The 24913-nt window shown below is 35.9% G+C and overlaps 2 protein-coding genes and 1 pseudogene across 3 annotated transcripts; all 3 read right to left on the reverse strand.

Moving 5' to 3' along the window:
* Positions 1 to 788: 788 nt before the first annotated feature.
* Positions 789 to 7031, reverse strand: LOC120011724 (branched-chain amino acid aminotransferase 2, chloroplastic-like). 2 transcript variants are annotated; one of them, XM_038862827.1, is made up of 10 exons: positions 6773 to 7031; positions 6593 to 6669; positions 6190 to 6391; positions 5902 to 6078; positions 5675 to 5806; positions 4930 to 5028; positions 3990 to 4106; positions 2976 to 3071; positions 2076 to 2188; positions 789 to 1181 (listed from the first exon to the last, which is right to left on the reverse strand). In XM_038862827.1, exons 1-10 carry the CDS (start codon positions 6914 to 6916, stop codon positions 1067 to 1069), a joined length of 1272 nt encoding a protein of 423 aa, XP_038718755.1. In that variant the 5' UTR covers positions 6917 to 7031; the 3' UTR covers positions 789 to 1066. The 2 variants fall into 2 exon arrangements, with proteins under 2 accessions (XP_038718755.1, XP_038718756.1); XM_038862828.1 differs by having other exon boundaries at positions 6190 to 6367; positions 6773 to 7030.
* Positions 7032 to 8963: 1932 nt separating this feature from the next.
* Positions 8964 to 16499, reverse strand: LOC120013927 (protein CROWDED NUCLEI 4-like). Its single transcript, XM_038865912.1, is given in 9 exon segments — positions 8964 to 9583; positions 10910 to 11228; positions 11351 to 12746; positions 12749 to 13247; positions 13388 to 13471; positions 13608 to 13878; positions 14297 to 14550; positions 14678 to 14887; positions 16112 to 16499. Coding segments are annotated over 9 exon segments (3321 nt in total). The 5' UTR covers positions 16322 to 16499; the 3' UTR covers positions 8964 to 9505.
* A 1034-nt stretch (positions 16500 to 17533) lies between these two features.
* On the reverse strand, positions 17534 to 20504 carry LOC120012593 (annotated as a pseudogene).
* Positions 20505 to 24913: the final 4409 nt, after the last annotated feature.

A 24913-nucleotide genomic window follows, 5' to 3' on the forward strand; every position in this document is an offset into this window, starting at 1 on the left:
GTTAAGTCAGCAACGCGTTTTCACACTTGTTTCTTGTCTTGACTTTTCTTCCTTCTTTTAAAAGTCACTAAAAGAAAAAACCCATGAGATAGAGAAAGAACTGCATATAAAACCTGGGAATCAACATATGCCAATGGCTTTCATACCAGCAAGCCCAAGCATCAAAATTCAAGAGTTACACCGTCACACATCTTTTCTGACTATTCCAACAAACTAATGCTTTAACTTCTAGATAGATGCACATTGTATGACATTCTACGTACATAACTGTATGCATGAACTGATACATACAAGTGATATTAACAACAGCTACATTTATTTGTTCATATAGCGCAAGTGACTCTCTTAGTTTTTCCCCTTCTTCACCCCATCTGATCCACTCAATAGACTTCATCATTTGCAAAACTCCCTCAGTAAGTTGCCCCGCGTGTAACTGTTAATTGATTGAGGTTAATCCTATTCATAAGCAGAATTAACTGAATATACAACACAAGTCTCGAGTGATCATGTCCCACAAAAACGTGAGACAAACAAAAGAATCCTAAATCTCAGGGAAAATAAATTAACCAGGTGTTTGAGGTAGGATACATAGTAAGTACTAACATCATCTGTTTCACAACCATCTAATTAAGTAGGTATCATCCAAATTATTGCTTTATCAACTTCCAAAAAACATGGGAGTACGAGAGATATGGTAATTAAATCAGCTGTTTTTCCTCATTCAAATCTGTTTTATGCAACCGAGTCATGGTACGGGGAGAAAGAAAAATTGTAACCAAGTGATGCAGTTATGGAATAGTAGATGCCAGTAAAACCCTTCCCAGTCTCTCTCTGGAAGATAAAAATTCCATCACACAAGAATATAGTTGAACTTTTATGCCATTTTGACATTCAACAATTAACAGTCAACCCACAATTTTCTTAATCATAGACTGCATTTTAGAACTATCTACTCATCCTTACAAGAGAGAGACGAAAACAGATATAACTTCGACAAAGAGGAACGGATTCATGCTTCCTATTGAGAGATCAGACTGCAAACTAGAATTGGTCCACTGCAGCCTGCCTAACTCAGCTCAAGAGTCCAATTCATACTGTCCTCTATCAGACCCATCTGGAGCCTGGTAAGCTTATGATAGAGTCGCTGTGAGACAACACCAAAACCTTCACCATAAGACACCCTGCACAAGTAAAGGAAAGAGCCAATGAAGTGATAAATCCATTGATGCAAACTGTAACTTTAAGTTTCATCTGAGCACTTGGGTGAAGCAGGCCATAGTAGAAGGCCCTCACTTCAACAATGCAAATTGTCATCTACATTAAAACTCACCCACTCCAGGAAAAAGCCCAACTCATCTCCAGAAGCACCTTCTGGTTCAGTTAAACAACTCAGAATAACATATAGGACCAGAAATGAAGAGCTTATTAGGTTCTTACTTGGCTTTTAGGGTTCTAAATTAAGCTTAGATCTATCAATCGATACATATTGATAGTATGGAAAGTGGAGAAAGAGGAATCATGATCACGGTCACCATGATGATTTCCACGAGGACATAACATTCTATCTAGGGCTTGCGTAGAGACTTGAAGTCAAAATACATCAATATCATGCATTTGAATCCAATAAAAGATAAAACAGATTTTCTCAAACAAATAGTATGTGTGACAGTAGTATTGAAATAAAAGTTTTGCTCAACCATGTATTAATCTGTATCATGCATACAATGCCTTGGCAAATTATATATACAGCCACTAGTTAAACCTTAACCTTCCAAACTTAACATGTTAAATATACATCATGCACCAAGAAATGACTCACAAAATTTCTGCATCTTGAGATTGACAGTAAAAAGTATCTTGTTATGACTAATTGAGCAACCAGTCATCAGTGAAAATTAACTTCTTAGAATTGCACATAATGAACTATTCCATGATCAGAACAACTTGATAATTCCATCTGATACTCAATTCCCAATCCCCAAACCGAACAAAAGGAGAGAGCAAATATAAGTGATGAAAGAAGGTGCCATTTCCATTGCTATTTATCTACTAACCAGCCGCAGTCAAGGATTTACCTTCTGCCCATATAAGTGATGCTGCCGACAGGTGACACAACCACTGCTGTTCCCGTACAAAAAACTTCATCAGCATCTAACAATTCATCCACTGCCACAAGGCGTTCCTCAACCTGTAAAATGTTAGATGGTGACCTGAGAACTGTATGCTTTCTAGTGTGGATAAACCCTAAAAGGTATACAAGAATAATGCATGCAGTATCTGCAGACTGACTATTGCAGAGAAGTGAATGACTTACACAATAATGCTTGTGATTTTAAGAGAATAGATCACAGTTTTCGGTAAAAGCTGTTAAGCTGTGAACCATGACAATAACTGAAATAAAATTTGGTGTAAAGGAACCAAAAGCCTGTAATCATGCCCTTGCAATTAAATTCCTAATAATGACTCAACAAAATTATCCCATTAGTAGACTCAATCATCCATATAGATGCTATTCAGTGTAACATCCACAAAGTCCAGAAATTCTATGGCTCTCAGAAATATTATAGGCAAACACCAAATCCAATAAAAAATAAGAGGGATGGAACTATCTGATCTTAAATAGTATCAGAACACTCAGCCAACTGAGCAAGTAGTTATCATTGAAACTCAGATGTAGAACTACATAGCATACTGGCAAGAAATACGAGATAACTGTAACAATGATATGATCAAGCCAATTATCAGCAAGCTGCTAATCAACAAGGCTGGTCATGTGTAAACAAGGCATCTGATATGATTACAAGTGCAACAGGGCATAAGGTGACATATACCTCTTTAAAAATATTTTACTTACAAAATTATATCATATATCAGAACCAGTCAGCAAAGCTAAACATAAACAGAAGACAAAAAGAACAGTAAAGAACTACTACAATATCACACTCAGTAAACTGGTTAAAGCTAAAAGAAGGTACCTTGAACCCTTCACTTCGGGCAACATCAATTATACTCTTCCGAGTAATACCAGGTAGGATTGTTCCCTTTATCGCAGGAGTGGAGATAACATTGTCCTAAGATCATAGAGCTAGTGAGAAGCAATAGTTGTGATTGTCTTATATGATCTAATCTCTATCATAACAGATGTTATGATGTGAAAAATCAATATGTAGAAAATAATCACAAATGAAATTTTGGAATTGAATTATGCGATATTAAGTCTTATGTCCCCTTGCCTGGAAAAGATTTACTTCACTATCACACTTTTTTTTTTCTTTTTTAAACAAGAAAAGAGTTTCATTGCAAGGCATCAAGGGGGCACCGCCCTGTACGTATACAGAGAAAAGCAAGAAACAAATCAACAAAGCTAAGTAATAAGGTTTACTTAAGAGTAGTAAATACTCCTTTGACAACTGATACCAAAATCAGGTCTTCACAGTATTCAGGGCAAATGAAAAATCTGTGTTGAAAATCTGACAGTCATAAAGTAGTCAATTGCGGGGGCAACAATCAGTTGGCCTTGTAGCATTGGATTTGCAAGCCATAATGGAAAGAATGGAAAAACTTGGTGTTATTGAATGGCATAACAGAGAGGTGGAAAATGGATTTGCATCTAACTTAAAATTCAAAAAGTTTAGGGGAGGGGAGTGACCGTCATTATACATGTTGTACGTGGCACAAATTGCATGATGACACATGGTCATCAAAAGACATCATTCAATATTACAGTAAAGGAGTTTATAAAACAGTAGCCAATAGCAAACCATGACTGACAAAGTGACAATTCTCAGTTTTCTATGAAATAGGGGGATAAATACTTAACAGCACAGCTAGCAGCTTTCAAAAAGCAGGTAGATGCATCTGTCAGAAACTAAAGATTTTGAAATTAGGTAATAAGTTTCTCCTTTATATCATATAAAAAAATGGGAAGAAAACATTGGGCAAAGAAAAAGAATACACAAATTTTGAAGCTAAAGCTTTTGTCATAATACCTTAAGAACAAATATATTGCAAGAAGAAACCTCCTCCAGATATTTTTTGTGAACACAATCAAGATACAGGACATCAGAATATCCTTTGGCTCTTGCAGCAGATTGTGCCTTCAGAACCTACATTAACAATTTAACAGACAATTTAGGATAATCAGTTTAGTAAAAATCAAATTTAAGTTTAAAAACTAAATTTCAACTACAATATTTCTGGAGTCAAAGGTTAGCAATGGCAACTGCTATTGTGACCCACTAAGGTGCTCCATCATTCCCAAGGATTTCTTTTGATGGGAAATGGGATAAGATTGCCACTAAAAAGAACATAATCAGTTTAGGGGATATAGAAGATAAGCCCCCAATCCATAAGAAACCAAAATAGTGGCATGAAATCAAATCAATTGCAAATGCCAATGTATGGATGATAGACCATATCCAGAAAACACACAATATAAAATTGCTGATTCAGAATCATTCAACACAAAATTGAGAAAATGTAAGCACTTCCTAGTTCTAAGTCAAAGGCACAGCTCTTATTTTATATACACCTTTGAGCAGCAATTGCATTCAAAAGAAGCAAAAAAAGTAGCATAATGAGTAAACAGTGAAGTAGACAAAAGAAGCAAACATTAAAATGAGCAAGGAAAATAGAAAGAGGAAAAGTTTGCCCATTGTAAACCAAACCTACAAGTTAGAAAGTTAGCAGTATGACACGCTAAAAATAAGTCACAGAGCAATATCAACTCCATCTGAATTTGTTAATTTTTCTAATCAGGCAATCGAAAGCCGGATGAAAAAAAGTTTTGCTAAGGTGAGCTACTAATGACAAGCTGTGTCCAAAATTTGCAGCTGGACAGGATATAAAGCTGTAATAAAAAGTGACACAACAGCAATTGAAGATACAAAAAATATACATAGATTTTACAAGGACCACAAAGTACCATACCGCAGCATAATTTCCTATCGTCTTTACACCTCCAGTACCACCAGGGGTCGCCCGATGCAGTTCATGCTCTACAACCAAATTTATTGGTGCCACACCTTCCTGGCATTGGATATATAAGAACAAAAGGCAATAAGCTTTGATAGCACATAACGTACCAAAACTACAAATACTAATTGGGAAAAGAATTTGGTATCAATAAGAACACATTTTGACCACAGAGTGATCTCAATCCAAATAATATTAAACTAGATAGAAAAAACACATGTACGCATTTAGGCACACAAAGGTAGCAGTGGACAGCTGGGTGAATCACCTCTAACGACTTAGCTTATCACTTGACCATACTATGTGCAAGCAGGAAGCATATAATCACTCCACAGATTTTAAATGTCATTTACAGGAAATAAGTGAAAAACTACTTTTAAGTTACAAGAGACATCAGCAAAAAATTTCAGAATAATTTACATGCAAACCTAACCAGAATTCACAACAAGACAGGTCAGTGACTCAGGATTAATCGACATGGATCAATGCCAACAGGAATATCCCAATGTGGTTCAAAGGCATAAGTCAATATTCAGTAAACAAGACAATGCAAATTCAAATACATTGAACATATGAAGTGTGAAATTGGCAAAGTCCATCAGAATGCAGAGAATGGAAGGACACAAAACTAGGTAAAAGATACATGGCTATAAAGTCACAATTGGCACTCATTCACAAGATGCACAATATGATGACAAACCTTAAAGTAGTTCCCCACAGGTGATACATAGATGAGAAAGGTGTATTCAGGAGCAGGTGCAAGGCCAAGAACCGCTCCACTTCCCATGAGCAATGGCCTGATATATAAGGAACCTTTACCAGGAGGAGGAACCTGAAACGTGGCATTGATTATTAACTAATCTATAGTATACGGTATACCACCAATCACTAACGTTAACTTCCAATAAAATAGAAGCTGCACACTACCCAACGCTTATTTGCCATAACAGTTGCTTTTACAGCGTCCACAAACTGTTCAACAGTTGGTGCTGGCATGCACATCCGCTCTGCACCCATTCTCATCCGCAGGGCATTTTCCTCAGGGCGAAACAAGAGAATGTTACCATCTTCTTTCGTATACGCTTTCAGACCTTCAAATAATCCCTACAGACACAAACAAAATAACTCAGGGAAAACAATCTAAGGAAATAAATCCCAGAAATTCAGTAAATGAAAGCTAAAAATACATAAAAGTCAAGTTTTCAAATGTCTAACCTGCCCATAATTTAAGACTCCAGCAGAGGGGCTCAATTCAATGTTCCCGAAACGTTGTAATTCACCTTTAGAGAAGTTTCCACCTTGAGCACATTTCATCATATACATATAATCAGTGGGAATAAACCCGAATCCTAGGTTATCCCAGTCTATGTCAGCTAATTCAGATTCTTCCCTACTGCATTCAAGGAAGACATGGCATCTATCATTACAAAGCGCAAACAGCGTATAAAAACAATGCACCTTCAGCATTTTCAACATTTTGAAAAGTCACGTTATACAAGTATTTCAAATATTGAAGGAAAAAGTCAATCAATTATCGATCATCATGAGTTTCTGCGCCCAATTTCATACGTTAACAGAAAACCCGCAATAACATCAACAAAGACAGAAGCAGACAGACCTGAAAGTATCAGATAATGCAGCATCGCGACTAAAAGGAGAAGCCTGTTGGTGGATATTGTAAGAAGCAAAAGGAAGCTGCAATAAAAACAAAGGATCGTCACGAAAAACACTCGGGCCAACAACTTGAAATCAACCTCGAGAAGCAAGAAATAGTAGAGGAAGGAAAAAAGGGAATTACCTTCAGAGACGACGAATACGAAGTGGAGAGTGACCGGTTAGAGAAAAAGGAAGAAGAGGAGGGAAGAAGAAGGGAAGAGGCGCTGCGGTAAGGGCAGAAGAGATAATTCCGGTGGAGACCTCCAAAGACGGCGGTGTTCTCCATTGTCTCTCTCTGCTATTTTTTCTGCTTGCTTCTGTTGAGAATGTTTGGTTCAGTGTATGTAGTAGGAGACTACGAGGACGAGTGGGCGTGCGCCTACAAGTGACTAGATGCCGGCCGTCACCAAAACCCAATTTTAACCTAGAGTTAAATGCAAACCAACGTGTATTGATCTCAATTAGGGCTATTAAAAAAAAGCCTCAAAACGGAAATCCATCATAACCAAATCAAATTGATTGGTCGATCTTTTTTTAAAAAAAGTACTCATTACCCTACTGAAAAAATAAAAATCAGACCGAAACCAACGGAATTTAAAAAGTACACATTACCCTATCGGTGGTGCTACAAATCCCAACAAATTTTGTCTCAAAAACATCCTAATCTATATGGCAATGACACATCATCATGTGACATGGAAAGTAGATATTTTGTTTTTTAGACAAAAATACCTTTTTTTTGGTATAATTCTTTTCCTACATATGTTGACATCACTGATTTTTTTTTTCTTGAACGAAAATTCTAAACCATTTATTTCTAAAAATACATGTTAGATTTCGAAAAAAATTATATATTTAGAATCATCATGTAATCCTCTTTAAAACAAGATCCATTGTCGATATGTTTTATCAGACAATTCTTAATTACATTGTTTTTAAAATAATGTAATAACAATCCGAAACTCAAAAACAATGTAATAATAATTTGGAAACTTAAAAACAATGTAATAAAAATCTGAAATAATAAAAAAAGAGAAAAGGAATCACAATATTTTTCAAAAAATAATGGAAATTGTTAAAACATAGAAATTATGCCTTAAAAAGGTAAAATTTATACTAAATTCATATTACAAAGGAGTATAAATCTTTGTTTCTTTATTCTTATTGAAATTATATTGTTTTGAAAAATAATGTAATTACACGTATGACATGAGAAATCTCATTATTTGTTTTAAAAACATTGAAATTTGATAGTGTAACACATATATTATTGACAAATAACTAGAATTGACCCAATTTTATTAGACAATCCATTGTGTCATGTGTTCTTTTGCCATTACATTGTTTTTAAAAAACAATGTAATAGCTATCCGGAATTTCGAAAAACAATATAACAACAATCTGTACCATTAAAAAATAACGTATAATAATATGCAATACTAAAAAAAATATAATAACGGATGTTTGAGCTTTGGCCTTAAACTTGAAATGTTTCTTGAAGAATTTAAATGAAATAAAGCAAGTTGGTTATGAAAAAATTGATCATGACCAACTTTCAAGGCAGATTAATTTAAATTGGAGAAACTACGAAATATGGATCAGAAAGAAAAGAGAGATCCACGTGCTTTAATGGCAAAAGTTGAAGATAAAGCTTACAAAAGATGAAAGAGACCTAAATCCATTCTCTTTTAGTCACCTATTGGTTCATATTAGGTCATGTTCACTGAGGACCTGACGATGTTGCTGCCATCAACGCAGACTTAATTCATGTTCATCTGATATAGCCATGGCCCATGAAGACGACGACAACCACTTTGTCACATAAAAGATAAGACGCTCTTCGAGATAGGAGAGGGGCTGAAATGAAGGGGGAGAGAAGTTGCCGGCTACCCCAGATTTATCAGTAAAAAAAAAATGAGAGAAAATATATTTTTTAAACAATCCAACTCAGCAATCCCAGTCAATTGCCACATAGATTGGGAAACTGCTGGGATCTAATAATATGGGATATTTAGACTTTTCGTTACCCTATTAATAAAGTAAAAGTCAGACCGAAACCAACCGAATTGATTGGTCGACCTTTTTTTAAAAAAAAATTTACACATTACCCCTAAATTCTCAAACTTCTTTGTTTTTCAAGATTAAAAACGGATGAAACTACTTTATGTATCTCACAACAAATTCAATTTAAAACATTGTGGTTTTGCTTCTATAATATTGTTTATTTGTTTTGATTTCCTTGACCTAGATCCACTATCACAAGTTCAACGGATGGACAAAACATTCAACGAAATCCTCTAATTGATCACCTTCGTACAAAAAGTAATCAACAATTTAGAAATAAAAAAGGTCACTTAGCAAAGCCAATCAGTTAAAACTCCAGTGTGGCACCTTGCAACCTCTCTGTCATTTTGTCAAGAAACAACCAACAACCCATTTAGTTCCAAAGGCATCAATTAGATCAATCCTCCCTTCACACCTGTTAGACCACCTCCCTAAATAAAAACTATAGCATCAAGCACTAAAGAAACAAGCCAGCCCCCCAAAGAAAGAAAAAATTAAAGATGGCAAAATCATATACAAGATTTTACACGTCCATCTCATCCCAGCCATTTACATATTTGGGCTATTCAAAGCTGTATCAGCGGGGGCACTAAGACTGGTCATACCAGAGGTAGTGTGTCAAAACGGAAACCAATGAACTAGCCGCTTAGCATAGAACTGCCTTTATCTTCATCAACTACCCAAAGAGACATACTTTTCCGAGCATGCATGTTCCATACTCCATGCCATGAATCACATCAAAATGCCCGATCAGTTAGTATTCTATGACTTCTGTTTTGATCTTGTCCGCGTTCCAGTGTTCTCATTCACCTTATCCTCTGTCTTCTGATACTGCATTGTCATCCTTAACTTTCTGGCCATTCCTTTCAATCACGTCAGGTTCTAGAGGCTACAAGCAAAAACCATTCATAAGTTGCTTTGTCAGTGCAAAGAAACAAAATGACATTTGAACAAGTAAACATCTGTTGCAACCTAAAAGAACAAGAAATAACAAAAAAAAAGGGGAAAAAATAATAAAGCAGAAACAGGAGTAGGAAACAAAAAAAAAAAATTATCTTATCCATCATCTTTGATACATGAATATCATTTAAGAACATAATTTACAATCTAAAAATTCTCCTCAATATTTTTCAGGCAATGGTGTTGCAGAAACAAATAGCACACCAACTTCCATAACGAAGGAGATTATTACTGACACATTTCTGGAATTGTAGGAATCTTCAACAAGAATGATTACCGAAAAAAAAAAACAAAAAACAAATATTAAAGATGAACAGCAAGAAACAATAACACCAAAGACAGTAGCACTGTAGCACACAGAAAAGCTGTTAAGCCACGAATCCTGAAATCTATTCTAATTGAATGCACCAAAACTTGAAACTATGTTAGAAAGATTCACATGCCTCAAAGTTATTCTAATACAAACTAACCACAAGAAACTTTAAGATTTGCAATGTTAAAACACTACAAAAGTCCAAAACACTAGGTCTATCCAGAGCCATTAAACTGCCTGCCCATAAATAGGCTAGATTTTAGATGTAGCAAAATGACAGCAGATATGCAGTAGAATCCCAGTCTTTTTCAAAGTATCCAGGCCTAGGGGACAAGTTGCCAATTAACTTTATCTATTTATCTTTATCCCCAGCACTCAAAGTCCTCGGGAGATACTTATAGAACATCAGCACATAAGATTGACAGTAACCTACAAAATTCATCTATAGTGTTGTTTGAGACGAATAGATAGTTGAGAGGAGAGGAGAGAATTTAGAGAGGAGAAAACTCTTACCCTCTCAATTGAGAGAGCCTCTTATTTATATCTTTTTACTCTAGGTCAACTGAACGCAACATAATAAGTTAACATGGGCCCTAGCCCGACAACCCACACACTAGTAACACTCCCCTTCAAGTTGGAGCATATATGTTCATCATGCCCAGCTAGTTATAAATAATATCAACCCGAGTTCCAGTTAGTGACTTAGTGAATACATCAGCGAGTTGATCACCAGTCTTCACATGCTTCAAGGAGATATCTTTACATTAAACACAACATAATAAACGAATAACAACAGCAAACCACCTTCAAAACATAGGCTAGCAGCAAAACCATGCGATAAATGAGAATGCATTTGGTAGGTAAAAGGCATTTATAAAACAAAAGATAAACGAGAAGCAGCACATTTAGATGCCACAAACCCACATGCAATATAGAAATTACCTGAATGTGCTCTTGTCCCTCATATCCCCGAAGCACTTCTTGTAGCATTGCAGGAACCTCAGGACCCGAGGGTGACACACTATCTCGATCATCTACAGAGTTTGTATTCAGGTTTGTTCCCCCACCATGTTCTGATTCTCCATAGTCGTCAATTGTTTCTTGAATGGTTTCATTGTCTATCCTCTCACAAGTCACTTCTGAGACTTTAATGATTTTATCTATGACAAGTTCAGTCAACTCTTGAGCATCTCCTTGAACAAAGTTAGATGACTCCATTACGCACTGATCCTCTCCTGTATTTCTTCTGGATAAAATTTGACTAAGTTTAACAACAATAAATTAGCAGTCCAAAACAAACAGCATGATAAGCTTAACATACAGAAACTTACACAATTCAATGCCAGCAATGTGCCGCTAACACATATTAGCTAATAAAAGTACCTGTGGAGAAAAGCTTCTTCAGATGAATATATAGCCTCGTCTTGCCGGTGCTTTCTTCTCTTATTATTCTGCCCTTGCTCTGGCTGGGGGCCAATGTGATCCTTGGAAGTCAAGTTATTAACTCGTCGCTTCCTTCCAGCTTGAAGACCTCGTCCAGTAGAAGAGCTAGAGGGGGTTCCGCTAGCATCTTCCTTAATTTCAGATTCAAAATCACGTGTTCCTTTTGGTACTTCACCTTCAGGGGGCACCTCAAGAATTACTTTTGGTTCACCAAAAGGATATCTAGACGGCCGCATCTCACTGAAACTACGTTGGCCCTTGAACTTGTGCTCAACATATGTGTTGGAACAATCCAATTGTCCAGCTGATATCAAGTCTGCTTCCTCATTTTCAGACAAAGGAGAACCATTTTCATGCTTTGGGGGAGTCTTCTCAGGAGAACTTTTGAATATGAATTCTTTACATCGCCTGATCCAAGAGAAATGAGCGGTGCCAGGGGTAAAGGCACCATTTGGCTTTCCTATAGCAGGAGAATCAAGTCCATCACTGTTACTACTGACATGGAGCATATCATGTTGATCCAACTTAGGATCTCTCAAACTACTATGTTGCTTCAAATATCGTTTTGCAGAAAGTCTCTTCCAGCTCTCCAGATTAGTTTGTTGCATTTTAGAAACAGCATCGTAATCTAAGGCAACTTTCAAATTCTCTAATGTCTGCAAGCGCTCTATCTCAGCACAAATTTCATCTCTCTCTGTGTGCAAAGATTCCCTCTGTTCCTTTAGTTTCTGCCTCTGAATCTCAAGTTCCTCAATCGATTTACTTAGCTCCGCCCATTCCTGATCCCTTCGCTCACGATCCAAATTTATCTCTGTTCTCTCAGATTCGAGCCTTTTCAGTTCAAAAGCAACATGCTCCAACTCTTTTGAAGCGCTTTCCTTAAGAGAGTTAATATACTGAAGGTCATTTGCACTCTCTTGCTCAAGGGCTTTCTCTCTTTCCTTTAAGTAACTTTCAACCTCTTCACGCCTTTTCTCAATGCAACTCTCCAGCTCCCTCTTTTGCATTTCAATGTCCAACAAGAACTCGGCATGTTCTTGCTGAAGTTTGCTAAACCATTCAGAACGCTCCTGTGCCATCTTATTCATGAATTCTTCTCGCTCACGATTAAGCAGCTCTAAATCATTTTTATGTTGATTTCGCATCAAGTCCTTCTCGAGTCTCAGGCTATCACGCTCATCCTTGAGAAACTTAGAAAGCACAAGTCTCTCCTCTGCCAAACATTCTGCTTCCTTCCTTAACTCTTCCCTTTTTTCATCTAATACCTCCCACTCAGCTTCAAACTTTGCTTTCTCTACTCTTAATCTGTCTGCCTCAGCAACGAGTTCGAATTTTGAGCCCTAACAACATCAACTTCTTCTTTAAGTTTCATCTCCAGAACTGACAGCTCATCTGTTTCGCTCTTCTTGGACTCGAGTTTCTCCTTAGCACAATCAACTTGCTTCTTTTTGTCTTCCAGAGAATCCAATGACTCCTGAAGATCAAATTTCATTATAACGATCTCTTCTTTTTCACCTTGTAAGAGCAATTTCTTTACCTCAACATCCTTCTGTGCATCATTCAAACTTCTTTCTTTGTCCAGCAGATGATTCAACCGTTCACCAACATCCCTCTCTTTTTCTACTAATGACTTTGACTGAACCACCAAGTCATGTTCTCTTTCCAGAAGTAGGTCTTCCCTTTGGTTTAGATCAATCTCCCTCAACTCCCAAGCCCTTCTCTTGGCCACAATTTCATCTTCAACCAATTTACGCTCTCTCTCTAATTCAGCTTCAAATTTAGACTTCCTTGTTCTCAAAAAAGCTTCATGATCAGCTATAGTGTTTTTTATTTCTTCCTGCAATTTTCATCAAATGAAAAATAATTAAAACTTGCACAATACTTCATTGATACTTAGTTCATAAAATTCAAATTCAGCTAGACAAAATATAACAACTCATTTTAAATAATCAATATAGTTAAAACAAAACTACTCACGGATTCCTTGCTTGCAACTTTTTCTTGTAAAATAAGTAGATCCTGCTCTTTCTTGCCAAGTGAAACTTCCCTCTCAACAACCACCTGTGTGCATGAAGAGAGAGTACATAAATGGAACTTCCTAAAGCTATACGAGAATATTATACAATTATGTGTTTGTACCAAAATAATATGAAGTGTGTGTGGTAAAAGAAGATAACATTTATTTAAACATATGAACCTCTTCTCTTTTTGACAAGGAAACCACACTCAGTTCCAGATTGGATTTCTCCTCATTAAGGGCTCGGCGTTGCTCCTCGATATTTTCTTTCGAGGCCTCTAACTCTTTCTCCAGCTGACTGAGTTCCCGAGATCTATTAAAAATGTAATCCTCCCTCTGACTCAGCAACGCTTGTCCATCAAGCAATCTTTCTTGTTCTCGTTGTAGAACCTTTTGTCTATCACTCAAAGATTGTCTCTCAAGCCTCATATCCTTTTCTTTTGCATCGCAACTGCATTATCAGCAAGAAACCAATAAGCTCATAAAAAATGGAGAAAAAAAAAACCTACGGAATCACAAGAGGATTTTCACCAAAATCTTTACTATAGTCTGCAGGATAAATTTACATTCGTTGAGGTGCATGCAATGCATACATCGGGTTCTGCACTGTTACACAATAATCTTTGAATCATTTATGAAATGTGAACAACTAAATTAAGCATCCAGTCAGAAGAGCATCAGTATCAAAATTAATCAGGTGACGTGAATGTACAAGTGTATGCTTTAGGTTATGAGCTACAAACACAAAAGCACAGCACCAGAGTTCAATATCTCAAGGAATTACAAGTCACGTCATGGAATACTAAGTCTAAGTAACAAGCACAATGTAGCAGGCCTTGATAAATCTCATGAATGAAGAGAATACTTACTCAGCTTTGAAAGCATCAATACGCCTGCTCAGATCATCTTCACGTGCTTCAACCAAGTGCAATTTTCTTTCAGCAGCACGATGATACTGGGTGGCTTCTGCATGCAAAGACTTTGCCACATGCATCTTTGCTTCAGCTTCAATGAACTTCTTTTGAGCATCTTCTACCATCGTTCGGGCTTCAGCTAATTTATTGTTAGATAAAACCTTTGTTTCAGCACATTCTGCACGCATCTCATGCAAGGCTTTCTCAATCTGCAAAAAATAATAATAAGAATAAAATAAAAAGGAAAAGCATGAGAAATACTTAATGGTGATACGGAAACAAGAGAAAGGGTTCATTTTTATTTCTATGTACAAAAGATCTTAAAGACAATCTTACACTAGCAATACATTCTTTCTCAATTCCTAGAGCCTTCTTCAAACTCTCCTCACGTTTCCTAGCTTCAGCTAAAGCAGGTACATTGGCAGTCTGATCACGCTTATACATGATTTCAATTGTATCAACAGAGGCTTTAATTTGCTCATTCTTGGAAACCAAATCCTTTTTCTCCAATATAAGAAGCCCCATTTGGTGATGCAGGTCAAAGATCTGCATAACATTCCACTGATAAGATACAAATTGAAAGAATAATGGCGTGGGCATAACTTGCATACACTTTCAGGAAACGTATATATGAATGCAATAAAATTATAAAGGCAAATCAAATTACCATTTGAAGTACCTACCATCAGTAGGACACCAGCATATCACTAGCAAAAAGGATTACACTACAGAAAATTATTAGGAAAAATAAATTGCTTAATGTCAGGTTACTTTACACAACTATCCACAAGAAAATAGTCTTTGATCATGAGCCATTAAAATATGCCCAAAGCTCATCAAAAGGAATAGAAAAGACCCATGATCAGATAAAACCATCCAAAAAGAAAACAGGTGTAGAGGAACTAAATAACTTTTAAATTAATCTACAAACCACGCCCATGGTAGGCACAAAATCTAATAATAGACGAGAATATCCCAAATTACGGGCACCATACAGAACCATCGGTGCATCACAGCCTAGAATGAACTATAAAATATTATCCAGAACCATAACTACCCAAACAATCATGAACTCTCCAGAAGTACCCCCTATGCCACCGTTAAAGCAACCTCTATGTGCAAGATAAATTGGCAGTTAGGCACAGTGGAGCTGAATAAAATATTCACACAACCTCCATATAAAATCTCTCTCTGAAAATTACATATATAATTATGAGAATGTACAAAGATGATAAAAGAAAGGTAAATGCCAAGTACAAAGTCAAGATATTCTTAGTGCGTCCGAGGAATAGAGCATACTACTACAAGGAAAGTATAGTTTCTACTATAGAATGTAAGTGAAATTTAAACGAAAAAAGAAAGCAAATAACTAAATGGGATACTAGGAATTGTAGACATGGTCACGTATGAAGTACATCGACCAACGCTTACACCAACCCAAGTCTCTTTAGAGAAAGTGATTACTCACCACAATTCATTCAATAATAAGTAATAAAAACTGAAGCCACCAACTAAACTAGACATAATTCGATCTCAAAGTTACTAACAATTAAATTTCAGATGAAACAAATTCCATTTAACTTGGATGTACATGAGAGAAATATCATTTACATAAAACAAGATCGATATGCAATCAACCTAAATAGAAAAGGCTTTAACTAAGTCTGGTAAATTCGAAATTTAAACAGTTCGATTCCCCCAAGTTTCCTCGCCAATCAATCAAAAACCCAACCCACAGAATCAAGTATCTTTTTCAAGAACTCAACAAACCTCGGCCTCAAGTTTAGCGATGTATGCGATGAGAGCAGCCTTGTCCCGCTTTTTGATGGAGTCTTCGTCAAAGCCCGCCTCCTTGAGTTGCTTCCAAATCGTGCCGTCACTGAGAGGAGTCTTGACCCTAGACCCCGGCGTTATGGACAAGGGTCTACCAGAAGCATAGATCGGCGTCATCACGCCTCGCTCCAGTTGAGGACTCGTCATTTCCCCTCTTCGAGGAACCTCAATCCCTCACTTCAATTCAATTCAATAGTGTTTGGCTAATGGGAATCTCTCAAGAGTTTCTCTTTTTCTCTCTCAAGTCTCAACACTCTCGTGTGTGACTGTGTCTGGGACTCTGGGTGCGACTGAGCGAGTCCACCGAGTCGGCGGGGTCCGTGACAGCGTTGTGTTTTTTACTTTTTTTATATATATATAATATATAATATATATTATTACCATCAAAATTAGCCACATAAGATCGAAGACGACGTCGTGTTATGTGTATCGAAATTGGTGCGCGCGAGCTGGGAACTAAATTGGCTTGCAATGAATTGGAGTATAAAATTTAAAATGGGATTTACATACATCTTAATTTCTGATGGAAGCCGGATAATGACAGTCAACTATCCCCCAAATATTATTTTTACTGCCTGCATAACAATGAGACTGTTCCTATATAGCAGAGACACTCATCATTTACAAAGCAAAACAAGATGAATTTGATTGAGACAAAAGAAATGGACTCATTTTACCAAAAAAAAGATAAATCATTATTGCAAAATTTCACCAAATTTTCGTGGATTCATGCAACAAGTCCACAAAAGCATGTAGCAAATTCGATAATGCATGCCGCAGCAAATTCAAGTATGCTAAGAAAGAATGTAGCATGCAACGGAGCAGCTTGTTTGATTAGGATAAATAGATAGCATGGCCATCAAAATATTCTTTGCTGCCAATGAATCTCTACATGGCTACAGTCCTTTCTAATGTGTAGAAAAGCAGACGCATTAAAGTTTAGACCAACGCCAAAATGTCGAACTGTCCATCACAGACAACCAATAACAATTCAATTTTACTGAGACAATGGAAATCACAAGTGATCATACCAAGATAAGATGTAACCATAACCAAGATCTAGGTTAATAAAGAGAGTCCTTTCTTTTTTTTTCCCCTTTTTTTTAATAAAGAGTACTAATTTTATTGAAGATGAGAAAGATGATAGCTTCAACCCTGCATCTTGTGCAGTTATAGACAATCCTAAACATTGAGGATCATATGTTAGGAAACTGGGTGTTTAAAATAGGGTCATATATAGTAGTTTGCATGAGCATACACCATGAATAAATCATTTCGCGTGAAAATCCACTGACCTCTCTTATTGGGTGTCCAGGCAAAGGCATCATAAACTCTGAAGGATAAGGGTAATCAACCATTGTCAAATAACTATAAGCGGATTCCAACCGGTCCACAAGATCTTCAACACTATTTAATTCCCTGCATCATCTTTGCTCAGTTGTAAACTATCGAACTAAATGAAGAAAGTAGAATAGACATTAAAACCAGTAAATCTCAACTAAGTCTAATATACCAATAGGCATAAATATCTTCCCTTTTACCCCCTTACAGGCACATATGGAAAGTTTTGGTCAATTGTGTAAGCGGCAAGCCCGTTCTCTTTCAGAACCTCAGACACTAATGCATCCAAAGATTCTTTTATGGTGATGAAGCAGCTGCTACTTTCACGCTACGAAGATAGTCATCACTGAAGGAAATTCATCCAGGAAAATTGTTATAACAGATAACTAAATAGACCATTACAAGAAAGAGAACGAATTTAAGAGCTAATGGCAAATGTACCTTGAAATCATTTGAGACAATGTCATAAAATGTTTCTAGAGGCACAATATCTTCAAACTGAAGAATTGATGCAGAGAAAGCTAGAGCTCCAATGGCAATGTGAGGATATTTTAGCCTCATCCATGATGCTAGCATTGCTCCATTTACAAAAAGAAAAGTCAAGCAAGAGATCATATGTAACATGTGCCAGGAAATCAATCTCTAAATTCTACACCAGAAATAGGCTCCAATGAACAACATGAGTATTGTCTCACCGAGACCAAAATAAACCCATGTCAGAGTGTCACGTTGATATAAAAAGCTTCATTCACACAGTTCTTCACCGAGAAATTAGTAGTTCAAACCAAGGAATATATGCGTAAAGCAATATAAAAAAATTTATCAATTGATCATTTACCGCGTGCTATACACATAGTCTAGACTCTAGAATAATATAATTTATATGTAATAGAAATAAAATAATGGAATGAAAAGCTTCAATTTCAAATGATGATAGTTTCACGAGCTTAATTCAGATTTTAATAAATCTGTGATAAGTTATTCAGTTATCTGTTTACACATAAACAATTAAACATTCACATACAAGTTTCAGTTTCTAAAGTTGCCCTTGTTCTGTTAATCCTGAAATATAAATTAAAATGGCACTTACTACCCCTGTGGAGTACACCAAACAGCACAACATGACATGCCTGGGCTGATAAATTGAGCTTCAAATCAGTAATCAAAACCGCAAAAATCAGCAGGTTCCTGCTCCGCCGTTAGATATGCTAAAGTAGTTGCATTCTTACACGCCACCTCTCTGCTTCCGAACGGAATTGATTCCCCGTAATACCGGTGCTGCAAACCAGTATTTCAGCAACATTGACAATCAAGTGCGCCAAAACACTCTAAACTATAGCTTACCAGTTAAATTCAGTCAAATTGACTCAAAAAAATTAGTTTAATTTCCCAGATTTTCTCAGGGGAGTAACTGACCTCGGGGAAAACAACCAGGGCCCCAAATCGGGGCGCGATCTCCCAGACAAAGCCGGCGTTAACAGCGAACCATTCGATGTCTCCCTCATTGCCGCAGTACAGGAAGATAGGTCCCTGACGGTCCGGGCCCAACCGGTGGTCAGTGTTGATGAGATACCGTTGCGGGAAGCTAGTGAAGTGAAGTAGCTGGTGAGCATCTTCATGAAAGTGTTGGAGGAGGATTGATGGGGCCTGTTAATAATGGGGATTGAGATCCATGGGCCCATTTTATTTAGATCAAAATAGGTTTGTTCATCAGTGGGTCTGGGTCATCTCGGCCCATTTACATCTGTGATTTTATGATGTAAGACAAGATTTACTAGTTGTCTTTTGTAATTAGTAGAGTTAGCTTAATTATTTTCTTTCCTAGTGTATTTCTTATAGAATTATTAGGAGTTGTAGTGTAAGTAGGAGTTTTGTAGTTTTTTATTATGTTTTCCAAATTGTAGTATAACTAGATTATACTGCCCATATAAAGGCATGAATAGTCTTGTTTAAAAGATTATTGAATAATTAATATAATTTTTGATGTTTCCTCTTCTTTTTTTTATGGATTTCAAGTTTTGTTGACTTAGTCGTGAACTAATCAGTTGATCCTAACTTATGCATTGTGTCAATAAGGACAGCGCAAGAATAAAATACAGTTAACCGAATTTGACAACACAATGATAAATTTTGGTTTTGGCTCAGGATGAAAGGGATGCTTACAGTTGAATTTTTTCCTTATCGCTGGCAATAAATTTTATTTGAATTGGATCGTCGAATGGATCCTATATTAAAAGGTCTTATTTTGAATATCGTAATCCGTTGCCAATATAATGCGCAAAAATTCATGAAGTTGGAAGATTATTTTCATCCAAATCGTATCTCGAGGGCGAATTATTTTTCAAGTAGAGGGTTTAGTAATAGTAACAAGGAGAGTTTAATTATTATTTTTTCCTTATTAGAAGTGTATTTCTTATAAAATTATCAGGAGTTTTAGTGTTAGTATGAGTGTTGTAGTCTTTTAGGGTGTTTTTTCAATTTTAGGATAATTAGATTACTTGCTTATATAAAGACATGAATAGTCTTGTTAAAAAAGATCAATGATGAATTAAACGAATTTTTGAGGTTTCTCTAAATTTTTTTTTTCTGAATTTCAAATTATGTTAACTTAATCATAAACTAATCAATCGATACTTACATCCACATTGCGTGATTTTAGACGCCCACAGCCACAAAAGAGTTGAGATTCTTAAGGGCTTTTGATGTAATATCGAGGTCATGTTTAGTGGATTGTGCAAGAATAATAATATCAACTGGAATATGATTGAGAGATAATGTAGGAAGTCGCAAGTCAGAAGTTTACTTGAGTGGCCTTTTTAACTCTTTAAAGTAGGCAAAATAATATGCTCATATTATTCCTCAAGTAGCTAGATTGAGAAGTAGTCTCTCTCTATAGGAAGGAATAAGCGCATATATATATATATATACACACACATACACACACTGTTGTCTTCAAATTTTTTGGATGATGATGGTGGGTTTTGACCATTTTATATTCCACAATAATGTGTATTTTTTATGATTCAAGGAATTTTTCTGTTAGGAGATAAATGTCCCACATCGTCTTATTTGGGTAAAATGTATGGGCATATATTTGGTTCTCTCTCCTCTCTAAAAGGTCATTTTCGGAAAATTATAAGAGCCACTTATGAGTCAAATTTTCATTTTTGTGCCAAATTTCCTTTTTTTAAAAACATTTGAGCGAAGTACATATATATATGTGTGTGTGTGTGTGGGTGTGTGTGATGTGTTAATGCATGTACTGTAAAGCTAGCATATATTCTTATTCGAGCAAATAATGATTTCATTATATTGCCATGATTTGTTTTCCTTGATTATCGTGGAATAAAGTAGGTCTCCTCTTGCCACCATAGCTAAGTTACGTCATAGAATTTCGATTAAACGTGAAATACATGTTGGAAGAAAATTTGAGAGATGGTCAAATATTGATATAGCTATGATTATTTTTGTGTATTCATAGTCTTACATTAGGAAGAATTGAGGTCAAAGTAAAAGTAAGGAGAAAATTAAATTGAACTTGTGATCTAAGGTAACGTAGAAGGTTTAACTCCGCCTGAGTTTGTAACCATTCTCAAGTTTAGATAAAGGAGGGGGTTGTAGTAGGTTGGCAGCCTAATGCAAGCAAATCAAGAAAAGAAAGAAAATCGTAAATCAAACCAACGTTTGATGTAAGAACACACTGGAATCCATCAGAAATTGAGAGAAAATCTCTAAGGTTTTCATATATTTGATAGAATAAGAGATAATGACCTCTAGGGCCGGCTACATCCCTAATATGATGTAAAACGCCAAAATATAAAAAGTTATAAAAATACTCCTAAAATAGAAAACAATCAATTTGAGGCCCTAAACTATGGAATTTTGTAAAACTATGGTGGGGCCAAGGACGGCCCCTAGTTCAGTTCAAAACGCCGTTTCACTTCAGCCAATCAAATTTCATCAAAAACGGACAACGTTTGCAAATTTTCCAGTTCTACAATCACATCCTTAAAAATGATTTCTACCAATTGATAAAAATGATAATTAACTCCAATTTTCTGTTTTTCTTAAATCAACTCCAAATTAACCTAAATCAACTTCAAAACAACTCAAAATCAGCTCCTATATCACAGCCAGCGTAAAACTTTGTCAAACTTATGAAAATGAGTCTAAATGAGAATATCGTTGCAGCATTGGATTCCTAATGATGTTCTAATAGACTCGTGTAGCCGGCTTTAAAATTTTAAGTTAAAGACTTGGATGATGATGATGGTATGTATAACGTTCAGTCATGTAATGTGTGGGCTAGCTATAGATGAGCACACATCCAGAAGCATGTTCCTCATCTGCCAGGAACAGGTCATACGAACCCAATATTGATATGGAGGATGGGACCCTATTGCCTTGACTCTGTGACTCAAAACACAGTCTCTCTCAAATTGTTTCTCGCCCTTCCCTAAACACAAGTCAAGTCCCAGGTGTCTCAAGTGGGTCCTTATTGACTGTGTATTTGTTGACAAGTGCAAATCAGCAGCGACTTTTAAAATGCAAGCAAAGCAATGACCGGTACATAATAATATTGTTCAATGTGAAAGCAGGAAAAAGCTTCACTGACAAAACTCAAAAAACAGTTGAGGTGGGGCAACGCTAACTTTTATGTTTGTTTGGTGCATCTGTTTATGCTTTATTATTGTTGTTAGTCGGTCGGTGGCTAGCTTTCTCCAACTAAAAAAACAATCAAACCAATGTGTTTGCTAATAGCCTAATATGACTTGTTTAGTTTCTTCTTTCTCCTGTTTTTGAACTGCTAGCTAGGACGGGCCACTTGGGCTTTGGCTTTTACTTTTTCACATATGCTGTTGCTGTTAAAATTATTTATTTTTCTAGAATTTGAGAGGATATATATATATATGCGAATTCCTCTTCTAGATATATATACGTACGTAATAGATACGACTTCTCATCTATCTTCCATGCTCGGATGCTCCATCCTTTTTTATAATACGAATCACAAAAAGGGGATCTTTCTTTTCTGATTTAATTGTACATATTTTTTAGTTTTCTTATTCTTCTTGTACATGATAATTTTATCATTTTTAGTATATTATTGTTGCACGTTTGGCCTTTTTATTAGTGTGTAGGGAATAATACTCTCATCCATTTTGAAGGGATCATATCATATTTGGGATATCATGATTCTACAACCAAACAAACTGTGTGATTAGACAATCTCAAAATAATCGTACGGGTATGGATGTCGTATTTGGAGATGCTAGTGGGGAGGTTATGGCAAGTAGTTCTTTGTTGAGAGTGACTGTACTTCATCCTTCTTTAGCTGAAGCCTTAGCAATCCTACATGCTATGAAGTTAGCATTGGAGTTAGGTTTTACAGAGCTGATTGTTGAAGGAGATGCTGCAGTTGTTGTGTAAGCCATTAATGGGAGTGACATACATCATGTTATTTGGAGTCCAGTTATAATGGAGATAAAAAGATTATTGCGCTTCTTGTCGAGTTGGAAGTTTGTCCATATACGACGCACGGCCAATGAAGTCGCCCATTCCATGGCTAAGCATGCCTTTCTCATTCAGGCCATGCGGGTTTGGATTGAGGAGGTACCTTGTTCGGTTGTGCATATTATTCAGGTGGAGAAGTCTTCTTGGAATTCAACGCGTCAAAGCCATGCTAATGTCTACTATTGAGCTATTATGTTATGTTTTGTTTTAGTTAATTAAAGACTGTTTTGATTTGTCCATTATTTATGATGATGATTGTATTCCACCTATATGGTGGCCCGAGTGTCTATAATGGCCTCCATTACTCACGAGCTGAGTATATAAATATATATTCAGTCTCTTGACCCTTTTCAAAAAAAAAAAAAAAACTGTGTGATTAGACAGACATTTGTATATACGATACTCTTTCACACTCCAAACAAACATTATTAATGGAGAAGCAATAAACTTTTGTCCTATGTAAATTTTCCGCTCTCATCAAATACTTGTTTTCCTCAGGGCACTAGATAAAGACGAAAAATGTATATTATAATCTGAAAAAATATACATTTTAAGTTTAAAAAATTTGGTGAGATAGTGTTCATCACATATGACATACTATGATATGATATGATGTAATTAATCCGCAACAAATTTTTTAAGACACCAGTTATCAATACCTTTTCATAATATGGTAGATCCACTTCCTAAGAACAACCACAATGATTGTTTTTTGCTGTGTCAATAAAAATGTATGTGATTTTGTGTTTTGTTGATGTGACTGTATTAAGAAACGTGTTTTGCTGATGTGACTGTATCGGGATTTTGTGTTTTGGTGTAGTTTTGTTGTGGACAACATGGAGATATGGAATATTGTTGGCCTCCATGTTGGGTGAGAATGAACAATGTATAGGAATTTGTATTTTGCTAATGTGATTATATTGGGAGACGTGTTTTGCTGATTTAGTTGTATTGAGAGATGTATTTGGCTTGACTTTTTATGTAATAAGTAATGCTAGGTAGCCCATATAGTGGTGGCCCATTAGAGCTCAAGTCTTTTAAAAGAAATTTTAATACGTTTTTAACTCTCAAAATTCATGTTAAATTTTTTTTAGAAAATTTCATATTCATAATCAGCATATAAAACTATTTATAACAATATCCATTCTCGATAAGTTTTATTGGGTAAATTTTAATTTCATTGTTTTTTTAAATGAAATTTCAAAAACAAATGAATTATAAACTAAAATAATGAATTATAAACTGTGGTTTAAAAAACAAAAGAATTTATATTAAAATAATAAATTTTAGACAATAAATTATGGGTTAAAAGAGTGAAAATAAAATTATTTCATTGATTAGATCAATGAAATAAACCTATTAGACTCTCATGGTTTATCAAACAGATGTGCTACATGTTATTTTGATTGTGTAATAAAGACGAGATCAAGTATCAATTTTTGTTGGGTCATTAAATTATCATGATTGCATTAGCTCTAGGGCCCTAAAGACTAGGCGAGTAGCTAATTAAGCAACATGGTCGGCTGGCCTTAAAAGAAGGAATTGGAGAGGGAGAAAATCAAACATGACATGTCATGCACACACAATAATAATTCTCCTATTATAATTATGATGGGAGCTCTAGTTCTCTGCCTCCGTCATTTGCCAACTTGTACGCTCCAAATTCACCCTCCCCCGGAATCAAATGCGCATAATACCAGTTAATTGGTGGCTCTCACCTGTCTGCAAGGCCGATTTAGGGGGACTACACTCGCCTCAAATATTTGGTAATTAAGTATACATACATATACATAATAAATATTCAAAAAAAGTATTCAATAATAATATCATCAGATTCAATGAATGAGTGCTACATGTAGTTGAAATATTTTTGAGATAAATGTT

This window comes from Tripterygium wilfordii, chromosome 13, assembly GCF_013401445.1.
Source record: "Tripterygium wilfordii isolate XIE 37 chromosome 13, ASM1340144v1, whole genome shotgun sequence".
Taxonomy (NCBI): Eukaryota; Viridiplantae; Streptophyta; class Magnoliopsida; order Celastrales; family Celastraceae; genus Tripterygium; species Tripterygium wilfordii.